Source organism: Triticum urartu, unplaced genomic scaffold, assembly GCF_003073215.2.
Source record: "Triticum urartu cultivar G1812 unplaced genomic scaffold, Tu2.1 TuUngrouped_contig_9099, whole genome shotgun sequence".
NCBI lineage: Eukaryota > Viridiplantae > Streptophyta > Magnoliopsida > Poales > Poaceae > Triticum > Triticum urartu.
Genome location: NW_024120112.1, coordinates 1 through 12,040, shown reverse-complemented (window position 1 = coordinate 12,040; position 12,040 = coordinate 1). Strand labels below are relative to the sequence as shown.

At 44.1% G+C, this 12,040-nt stretch overlaps 1 protein-coding gene across 1 annotated transcript; it reads left to right on the top strand.

The window, feature by feature from the left end:
• The first annotated feature begins 8,443 nt into the window (after positions 1 to 8,443).
• On the top strand, positions 8,444 to 8,956 carry LOC125532114 (SKP1-like protein 4). Its single transcript, XM_048696284.1, has one exon. The coding sequence runs from the start codon at positions 8,444 to 8,446 to the stop codon at positions 8,954 to 8,956; it is 513 nt and encodes a 170-aa protein (XP_048552241.1).
• Positions 8,957 to 12,040: the final 3,084 nt, after the last annotated feature.

Here is a 12,040-nt window from a genome sequence, read left to right as displayed (position 1 = left end):
AAGCCTCGCGAGGCGGACGACACAAGACCTCCTTGGGAGCGGCTTCACCAGGTTGGCTCGCGAGGGGCGGAGAGATCAAGGCAAGGCAAATCTCGCGAGGTTCCAATGACGTGAGCCATGACGATCGAGACTAGGCGGGCGCCAGCGCGCACAGTGTCCTTGTTTCCTCTTTGGTGCTAAGGAGGCAAGCGTAGGCAAGGAGTTCTGAGGCATCAGGCAAAGGTTTCCATATCGATGCAACGAGACCAAGACCAGCAGGACGACAAGATGGAGGTCACCATGGAGTCCAAGACGGCGTCACCACCAGAGCCTTTGGCAGGCGAAGACTACTTTTGTCAGGATAAGTTGTACTAGCTTTCCCCTTTCAAATTGGCAGCTGTGGCATCCCTTCCCGCTCGATACTTGTGAAGAGGACCAGGGCCTGTATAAATAGGACTAGCACCCTCATAGCTAGGGAGACAACACGGGGGGTCGATCTATCCACACACTCACAAGTTCGCCAAGAACACCTCTCCTCAGGAGGCTGTTCTTCCCCTTGTACTGTTCATCCTCAGCCCAAGATGCAGTCCACCACCACACTGTAGTAGGGTATTACACCACAACGATGGCCTGAACCAGTATAAATCTTGTGTCTCGTGTGTTGTGAGTTCGTGTGCTTAGCCTAGAGATCGCGAAGTGTTTGAGGGCGTGATCAGTGTGGGAGAGATCTTCACGTGCACCCCAGTGTTCGAACCTCAAGGGTTTTGCGGGAACCTGAAATCCGACAGAAAATCATCGTAACAAGAAAATAAAGTTTCTACGATCTGATCGCGGAGGCAAATATTTGAGTTACGAGTTTGGTCTTCATTTGAAACAATGTGGAATAGTTTCGCAACTCACGCCACCTGGAACACCAGAGCATAATGGTGTGTCCGAACGTTGTAATCATACTTTATTGGATATGGTGTGATCTATGATGTCTCTTACCGATTTACCACTATCATTTTGGGGTTATGCATTAGAGACAGTTGCATTCACGTTAAATAGGGCACCATCTAAATCCGCTGAGATGACACCGTGTGAACTATGGTTTGGCAAGAAACCAAAGTTGTCGTTTCTTAAAGTTTGAGGTTGTGATGCTTATGTGGAAAAGTTTCAAACTGATAAGCTCGAACCCAAATCAGAGTAGTGCGTCTTCATAGGATACCCAAAAGAAACTGTTGGGTACACCTTCTATCACAGATCCGAGGGCAAGATATTTGTTGTTAAGAACTATCATATGATAAAGTTTTGAAGAAGTTCAAAATGGATCAGGCAAATAAAGGGTTCTTGCCTGTATTACAAGGTGTGAAGTTGAGTCAGACTCAATGCCTGACTACTTCAGAAGATAGAGAGAAAATGAAAGGTGTTCCCTATGCTTCAGCCATAGGCTCTATCGTGTATGCGGGTCCAATGAAAATCTTTTGTGACAATACTGGTGCAATTGCCTTGGCAAAGGAATCTAGATTTCACAAGAGAACCAAGCACATCAAGAGACGCTTCAATTCCATCTGCGATCAAGTCAAGGAGGGAGACATAGAGATTTGCAAGATATATACGGATCTGAATGTTGCAGTCCCATTGACTAAGCCTCTCTCAGGAGCAAAACATGATCAGCATCAAGACTCCATGGATGTTAGAATCATTACAATGTAATCTAGATTATTGACTCTAGTGCAAGTGGGAGACTGAAGGAAATATGCCCTAGAGGCAATAATAAAGTTGTTATTTATATTTCCTTATATCATGATAAATGTTTATTATTCATGCTAGAATTGTATTAACCGGAAACTTAGTACATGTGTGAATACATAGACAAACAGAGTGTCACTAGTTTGCCTCTACTGGACTAGCTCGTTGAATCAATGATGGTTATGTTTCCTAACCATAGACATGAGTTGTCATTTCATTAACGGGATCACATCATTAGAGAATGATGTGATTGACTTGACCCAAATGTTAGCTTAGCATGATGAGTCTTTAGTTTGTTGCTATTGCTTTCTCCGTAACTATACATGTTCCTATGACTATGAGATCATGCAACTCCCGAATACCGGAGGAACATTTTGTGTGCTACCAAACGTCACAACGTAACTGGGTGGTTATAAAGGTGCTCTACAGGTGTCTCTGATGGTGTTTGTTGAGTTGGCATGGATCAAGATTAGGATTTGTCACTCCGATTGTTGAAGAGGTATCTCTGGGCCCTCTTGGTAATGTACATCACTATAAGCCTTGCAAGCAATGTAGCTAATGAGTTAGTTACGGATGTAGCATTACGGAACGAGTAAAGAGACTTGCCGGTAACGAGATTCAACCGTGTATTGAGATACCGACGATCGAATCTCGGGCAAGTAAGATACCGATGACAAACGGAACAAAGTATATCGTTATGCGGTTTTGACTGATAAAGATCTTCGTAGAATATGTAGGAACCAATATGAGCATCCAGGTTCCGCTATTGGTTATTGACCGGAGACATGTCTCGGTCATGTCTACATAGTTCTCGAACCCGTAGGGTCCGCATGCTTAACGTTCGGTGACGATCGGGATTATGAGTTTATGTGTTTTGATGTCCCGAAGGTAGTTCCGAGTCCCGGATTTTATCACGGACATGACGAGGAGTCTCGAAATGGTCGAGATGTAAAGATCGATATATTGGAAGCCTATGTTTGGACATCGGAATGGTTCCAGGTGAAATTGGGAGTATACCGGAGCACCGGCAGGTTACCGGAACCCCCCGGGAGGTATATGGGCCTTATTGGGCCATAGTGGGAGAGAGGAGAAGGGAGCAAAGGAGGGCCCCCAAGCCCAATCCGAATTGGGAGGGGGGCCGGGCCCCCTTTTCTTCCTCCCCTTCCTTTTCTCCTAATCCAACTAGGGAAGGGGGGAATCCTACCCCCGGTGGGAGTAGGACTCCCCTTGGGGCGCGCCTAGGAGGTCGGCCCCCTCCCCCTCCTCCACTCCTTTATATACGGGGGAGGGGGGCACCCCATGGATACACAAGTTGATCATTGATCTTTTAGCCGTGTGCGGTGCCCCCCTCCAGCATAATCCACCTCGGTAATATCGTAGCGGTGCTTAGGAGAAGCCTTGTTCCGGTAGCAACATCACCACCGTCATCACGCCGTCGTGTTGACAAAGCTCACCCTCGAAGCTCTACTGGATCATGAGTTCGCGGGACGCCACCAAGCCGAACGTGTGCAGATCGCGAAGGTGTCGTACCTTCGGTGCTAGATCGGTCGATCGTGAAGACGTACGACTACATCAACCGTGTTGTCATAACGCTTCCGCTTACGGTCTACGAGGGTACGTAGACGATACTCTCCCCTCTCGTTGCTATGCATCACCATGATCTTGCGTGTGCGTATGATTTTTTTTTTTGAAACTGCTGCGTTCCCCAACATATGCATGTTAAGTGACCGAGTTGTTTAGTAGTAGCTATATTATATTGATGACTAATTGCATATTGTGTTCTTGCTATAATCAGATAAACGATCCTGCTCTCTAGTATTTAGTATATTATATGCTTTGGGTGCAAAATCTTATAAATGAATTTGAGGACTAACTAGAAATAACAGGAGGAAGGCGTGATTATAAATGTCCAAACACTCCCTACTATTACAAATCTAACATTTCATAATACACATATTTAATGTTGCCTCACCCCATGTTACGCTTTTGTGTAAAATAGGACCTACTGATTTAGTGATTTAGTTGCTCCGCCATGTTGAACTTTGTTTTGTTTCTTACACATTTTGGTAGGTTATATGGCATAAACTACAAATTTGATTTAACTTCAGATCTAGCATTACTAGTGCGTGATTACGATGGATATGAGGTTTTCTTAGTTGATATGCTAGCTCCCAGCTCATGTTTGAAGAAATCAACAAGCTTTAGAAGTATGGATAACTTACATGAGTTTAGGTTGGTCTTTGGTGCAATTAATGGTTGTATGCATTGGAAAAGTATGAACATGTGTTACCAAATAATCGTAGGATTCATGGTTGTTACCTCATAATTCTTCTCACCAGGTAGTCATTTCTTCATATGAACACCAGATTGATCAATATTGCATTCATAGTAATGTTGTGCTAATTGAGTATAGTTATTATTTGTGAACTCGTAAGAATTAAGATTGCAACTTTGATTTCGATAATGCTATTGGTGGTTGCTACTTGCTACTTGTACCACACTCATAAAGTCGGTATGCCGGGTTGGTGTTCTATGTGAAATTAATGTGCACATTCTGTCCATTCAGATTTTAGAAGCATGGAAATACAAATATGGCAGGTTTTGTTCTACATGTTTCCTTTAGTTATTCTCTTTATCTCAGTACCATTGTTTGTTTCACTACGTTGATGTTATTTTTTTCAGGAAACTGACCATGAATTATTTTGTACAATCCAAACATGCTCAATGATACCTTGTTTGTATGATGATAGAAGCTTAGCACTAAGTACCATGCATCTTGCCATGACTTGCAACATCTATTTATCTCATATTTGATAGTGTTCCTAATAATGTAGAAGAATCTTATTATTGTTCAGACAACAATTGGTTGAGATACTAATATTCCCATACATTCATCTTTATCAAAAAATTCACAAATATTCGTCCAATCTGATTAACAAACATAAAATGAGAAACGTTTATGCCAATTGACTATCATGTATTTATGAGGCCTGTCTAAAGAAAATTGGTCCTCCAAAATAAGGTTTTTTACTCTTTGCCTTTTTCCAAGAAACAACATATGTCTTTTCGTCGTTAACATTGCAAGCATATAAAATCCATGAATAGACACAATGTCAAAAAATCAGGTTTTTTTATTTAGTCTAACATTTTTGTACTAAAATCTATCTCCCTGGTTATGTACATTTGACTTCATATATATTGCAGGGAATATGCAATGCAGTGCATGTGTGATTAAATGTTTGGAGTGTGGTGCTTATTCCCTTTGCTAATTTTCTCCCGGTGATTGGATCAGATTTAAGGTGTATCCAGGTTGATCGTTGAACTTGGTGTCTCTTTGTGTAAGTCACATTCTTTTGGTGTTACCACTATTTTCAATTCTGTCAAATTGTATTGCTGAAACAGATAAGCAAAAAATCATGTAGATAATGCATTGTCTCAACACGTGACCAGCCTAATATCTCTTAACTTGATTCCCGTTACTTACGTAATGTATGTATAATTATAATATTTTTTAAAAATTAGTAATATATATGTTCATAATGTGTGTATAATTATGATATTTCAAAGTATATGCATAAATATAAGAAAAACAGAAAATATATATTAAAAAAGATGAATCACATTAGCGATCAAATGCCTAGGTTTTCTGCCTTGGAGAAAACATGTATTGTCAGGTCTGCCTGCCTGGGCTGGGCCTGGCATATCTTGTGAAGGTGAAAGGAGCCACTCGTTTACTAATGGCGAGATATATTTCTGCCCTAGCTTTTCCCGGGAGCTCCCTTTCCGTGGAGCTATAACTCGCTTGCAGCAAAAATTATGCTCCCCTTACGCGAATATTTTCCATGTCCACTACAGTACCGGTCAGGCCAATTTTTTGTTCGGTCCTTCACTGTTGTTGTGCTTTGCTCGTCCGCCTAGTCTTTTTATTTATTTTGGGTGTCCATGTTTTTTATTTGTTTCTTTCTTTATTTACTTTAGTTTTTCTTTGGTGTTTCCTTTTTTGCTTTTGTTTTTTCCCTCAGTTTCTTTGTTTCTTCATCAGTTTTTATTTTTAATTTTTCTTTTACATTTTTTCTCTGGTTTTCTTTGTTTATTTCTTTTTTTCTTCGGTTTTCATTGATTTTAAATTTTATTCTCTTCAAAAAATGCCTAATTTATTTACATACAATGTACATTTTTGCATATATCAAAAATATTTTGTCGCATCCTTAACATTATTATAATATATAATTTGATATTTTTCATACACGTGTACATTTTTCTTATACATATGAAACTATATTTTTATACGTTTTCGACATTTTCAAAGTATATGGTTAAGTTTTTTTTCAAAATGTGTGTCTTTTGATGTGTACATTTTATGTATACATCTAGGAAAAAGTTATTCACCATTAACTAATTTTAAATATATTATTTTACATTTTTATATATAATAATTAAGATTTTTTCCAATACATGTTTTTATGTCTACTTTGTGCCATACGCAATGTACTCCCTCCGTTTCTAAATATCTTCTTTTTAGAGATTTTAATGTGGACTACATACGGATGCATATAGACATATTTTAGAATGTAGATTCACTTGTTTTGCTCCGTATGTAGTCCATATTGAAATCTCTAAAAAGATTTATATTTAGGAACGCAGGGAGTACATTTTTCGTATATGTTTAAAATTTTCAAATAAGTGATTAACATTTTTTTGAAACACATGTCTTTGAACACTTTTGTTTCAATATGTTTTAAAAATACAAATAACTGTTTGATTTTTGTAAATGCTATCATATATTTTAAAAGTTGCAGCAACATTTGTTAACGCAACACAACCATTTTTCAGTTTATTTTTGATATCTACTTCTTTCCGTACATGTACATTTTTTGTATACATCAGAAACATTTTTTATACACGTTTAACATGTTTATATATATATATATATATATATATATATATATTGAGGTGTACTTTTTGCCATACATGTTGTACATTTTTTGTATACATTAGAATCATTTTTTCAATACAAGTTTAACATGTTTCAAATGCATAAGTAACATTTATTCATGATTTTATGTAAACTGATGTTTATAATATATATGTTTGAAATATTTCAAAATATAAACAGAAATAAAAATGGAAAGCGAAAAACAGGTGCTTAAAGCTTCTGGACCACCTGCGTGCTTGGCCAGCCCATTCTCACCCGTTTCATGTGAGACTTTTTTGGTCTCCCTATAAGCGACACACAGGTGCGCCACGTGAAGACTATATCTCACTTACAGCAAATGTTCGTTTGGTCTCATCTGAAGCATTTTCGCCCTGCTACAGTACTGGGTCAGCCCTTGTTTTGTATGTTTTTTCCTTTCACTTCTTTCGATGGAGAAGATTGGTCATGGTGGTTTATGTACAAATTTCTTCCGATGTTTTTTTTGCCCTTTTTTTTTATTGTGTTTTCCTCTATTTCCTCACCGGCTTCCTTCAGTCCTCTGTTTTTCTTTGTTTTTTCACCGGTTTTATTTGTTTCTTTCATACTTTTTTCTGTTGTTCTTTGTTTTTTCCTTATTTTTCAAAGTTTTTTTTCATGGCGTTTCCCATTGTGGACGCTTCTGGAGGCGAGGTTCTCCTAGGTCTGACAATAATAAGCGAGACATAAAAGCGCAAGATGAAGGAGCATAAGATCATGTATCTGGTCCGGCCCACATTGGCAGACGTTTAGGGTCGCTTGTTGGGCTGGTGGGCCGGTTGCCATGCCCGGCTCTTTTTCTTTTTCGGGGAATTCAGAAAACTTTATCCCATGACTTGTTTGTTAAGCTTGCTGTTACTTTGTGGGCGATATGGTATGCTCGCAGGAAGGCTATCCATGAAGGTATTTTTCAAAGTCCCCATGCAACTTATTCGTTTATCACTCGATTTATAGAAGAGTTATCAATCATCTCGGACAAACCTCCTTCTGGAAGCGCTGCGCCTTATATTCAGGGCCATGGCCAGCGCCCTAGTGCGCCACCGACAGGGTACCATAAAGTACATGTAGATGCTGCAGTTCGTCAGGGAAGGGGCGGCTCGGTTTCTGCAGTGTGCAGGGATTGCAACGGAATCTTCATTGGCAGTTCTTCACTGGTGGTCGCGGGGATACAGGACCCGGCCACGTTGGAGGCAATGGCAGTCAGAGAAGCACTTGCACTTGGGGAGGACCTTCATATATCCAATATGGTTATTGCTTCTGATTGCAAGCAAGTTATAGGAGATATTCAGAAGGGTTCAGATGGAAGATATGGTGCCATCATTAAGGAGATCAAACTGCAGGCAGAAACTTTTAATTGCATTTTTAAATTCGAAAGTTGTAGAGTAAATGTAGAAGCTCATAGCTTAGCCAGGCATTCGCTTACTCTTGGTCCGGGACGCCACGTTTGGTTTGGCCAATCACATAACCAAAGATATATCCCACACTCTGTGGTTTTTGATGAATAAAGTTTGGTTTTTCCCTCAAAAAAAAACTTTATTCAACAAAAACGCTCCTGGGCATTATTGTATGTCATGTATTGATACAAATTCGGATTAAAAGCAACCCAAAAAAGCCGGCGCCGACTTCCCTACCCTTCTATAAATTCGGGCGCCGCGTCTCCCTTGTTACTCCCACCCATCGATCAATCGCTGGATCGAAAGACCTAGCTAGTTCGACAGGAGCTAGCGATCTCGACAGATCGATAGACACACGCGCGCGTAGGATAGGAGATCAGTGATCGAGATGGCAAGTAGCAGCGACAACACGACGACGGTGACTCTCCGCAGCTCGGACGGCGAGGAGTTCGTGGTCCAGGCGGACACGATAGCGGCGGCGTCGGTGCTGATCAAGAACATGCTGGAGGACGGCTGCGCCGCCGGCGCGATCCCGCTGACCCAGGTGACGGGCCGCATCCTCGCACGCGTCGTCGACTACTGCAAACGCCACTACGGCGACGGCGACGCCGACGCGGCCGCGTACGTCGTGAAGACCACCTTCTCGTCGGGCTACCCCGACCTGGATCGGTTCGACACCGACTTCGTGAGCGGCGTCGACCAGGACACGCTCTTTGACCTCCTCCTCGCCGCCAACTACCTCGAGGTGCAGGGCCTCCTTGACCTGGCCTGCAAGACGGTGGCGGATCAGATGAGGGGCAAGACGGTCGAGGGCATGCGCGCGCACTTCAACATCGTCAACGACTACACCAAGGAGGAGGAGGCCGAGGTCCGCAGTGAACAGGCATGGGCCTTCGAGTAGACGGACAATTTGTTGCTGCCATAAACTAGCACTGGTAGTTTCATACACACGTTTAATGGGAGCGATTATATGTCAGTCACCTGAAATAAATAAATATTTTTCCGATAAATGATTTTCTCGCTTACCCTAGCCCTAGCGCCCCACCTCCCCATCTCGTTGTCGCTGATGACCACTCCCTCGTACATGGGTGAACTAGACGATATCCGGTGTGTTGCCGCGGAATCGGATATATATAGTTTCTAATGGCTCCTAGGCCTACATGCGCCCAATTACCTGATTATCTTTTGCCCTGCGCTCATCGACTGACCTCTTAACATATATTGTATGTCTCTGTCATCTTGCTTCTCTGCAACAGAAGATGCTTCCTCGCTTGGACCTCTCGAGCTTCATTGCCTCTACCTCTTGGTTTGTGATATCGTAGCTCGAACCGGCCTGGTTGTTCATAGCACCGTCTCAAAGGGCCTCTGCAGTTTGCTCTACACCAGCAAGGATGGGTGTCCACAACAAAGCAGAAGAGAGCAGAGGAGCTCCACTTGTTAAAGGGTACAACAACAGCATCAGTTACCTGTGCATAATGAGGTAGGAGTAAGTCGATTCGTTTCTTTTTATGACATGGATGCAACCTTCTCAGTAACATCAGAGTGCAATGTGGGATCTTTGGAGGAAGGAGGAGCGCCGGTGCGGTCCGTGCACTACCGGAACAGGGCTCAATGCCGACGGCCAAAAGTATGCCGACATCCACTGTCGGCCTATTCTAGACTATGCCGACAGCTGGCCCCAGGCCGTCGACGTACAACGGCCGTCAGGCTATCCCAGTATAAGCCGACGGCCCCCGTCGGCAAAGAACGGCTGTCGGCATAGACGAATCTATGCCTACAGCTGCCGTCGGCATATATCGGCCATCGGCATAGCTGCGGGGCTGGCGACCACACCCGTGACGGGCGGCTAATGGCGTTAGATCTATGCCGACGGCGAAGACGGGCGGCCATCGGCATTCATACGAACGCCACGTCATCGATCCAAAGCGCACCGACCAAGGCCTATGCCGACGGCTGCCATCGGCATAGATGACACATCATCGATCCGCACCGCGCCGGCCATCTGCCTTGGCCACAACTATGCCGACGGCTTTGCCGTCGGCATATTTTTTTTTGCTTTTTTCATAGCTATATTTTATGTTTTCTTACATATTATTATTTGACTAACTTACATATAGCATGTGTTACCAAGATGATGTAGGGTGGAACCCTAATCGGCCGATCTTTCACGAAAAGAGCGGATCCCGCGAAGAACACGAGGAACACAAAGAGGGGAATGAGGGAAAACACAAGGGGAAACACGAGAGGAACACTCAAAGTAACAAGAACAAGTCACACATGGGCTAGATCCTCGAGTACATAAAGTAAGATACACGATCCACGATCAACTAGGGACGATACAAAAGGGTAACCGGTTCTTCTCCGTGAGGAGGTCTTGATGTTCTTCCCTAAAGAGGGGTCTTGAATCCGCTTGGGGGATCTTCTCCGGTGGAGGCTCGAATCTCCGAGGCGAAGGGAACCAAGTGGATGAGCAAAGCTCTCACACAAAATATGAGCTAATCCTTTGCTAACCCTAGAAAGTTGGACGAGGTGGAGTATATATAGTCTAGGGGGGTAGAAGGGGTACACGGGCCTCGGGCCTTTACTGTGCGCAGACAGGGAGGCCGGACGTCCGGGCGTCGGGCCAGATGTCCGGGCGTTCGCGGAGGGCCGGATGTCCGGGCTGGTGAAGCTGGCCATGTTGCTCTCGGGTTTGGGGGTATCCGGATTTCCGGTCAGGGGGGCGGATATCCGGGACCTCGGGAAGGGCCGGATGTCCGGGTTTGCGGGACCGGATGTCCGGGGCCTGTAGGCACTTGGTGGCTGAGCAGCAGTAGAGGAAGGCGCTCCAGGGGCCAGATGTCTGGGGCCTTGGCTGGATGTCCGGGGCCTGGGAGATGCTCTTGGCTCCTTCCGTTGGTTCTCCTCATCCGTGGACTTGGGGAGTTGTCCGTCTTCATGCGCATCTTCGGGATGACCCTCTTGGTACCTAATCATGCACAACATCTCGGACTTAGGTAGTAGCCATGTCTCATGCATAGAAAGTGGAAGTTCGGAGAGGAGTGAGTTCACCTTATCTTCGATAGCTTTGGCTCGGGCTCGTGTCATTGGTCCAAGTGGTGTCATTGGAGGTGTAGGTGCGTCCATGGGGATGATCTTGGGATGCTCCGCATCATCTCCCCTCCCTTGGGGAAGATCCGTCCTTGGATCGAAATCCTCATCACCATGCTAGGGCGAGAGATCTTTGATGTTGAAGATGTCGCTCACGGAGTACTTGTCACGAGGAATGTCGATCTTGTAAGCGTTGTTGTTGTAGCGTGCAAGCACCTTGAATGGTCCATCCGCGCGTGGTTGAAGTTTGGACTTGCGTTCTTGTGGAAAGCGGTCCTTGCGAAGGTGTAGCCACACGAGGTCTCCAATGTTGAATATCATAGGGTGCTTGTTGACGTTGAGCTTGGTCGCAAGGCGTTGTCACTACAAAAAAAGACACATCCGTGACATTTTGGGTCGAACGAAAAAAATTTCTGTCATACATATGACACTTCTATGACGATAATTGTGACAAAACCCGGTATCATCATAGATGTGGTGGGCTCCTACTTCTATGACAAAAAATCATGGCAGAAAATGGGCTTTTCGTCCTAGGAGGGCCGGAGACGCAGCTGCATGCATTCTTTGGGCCGTCCATGATGGGAAAAACCGTGGTAGAAGCGAGGGGGAGGAAAATTTCGGGGAGTTCCCGGTAACGGTGGGAGGTCGGGGGCCGGGCGATGCGCGTTTTTCTCATACACGTACGCACGTGTGTGTGCGAGGCATTGGCTCTAACTGAATTCGAGCGAGGCGTTGGGCTCTAACTAAACCCGAGCGATTGCACTGCAGGCTACGCGTTACTCAACCCGAGCGATCAATCGATGGCTGTTAACTGAACCCGATCGAGCGATTCCTTCGCTACTGCTGCTAACGGAAGCCGATCGTTGCTGCCTCTGGGATGAACAGTGAGCGTTGC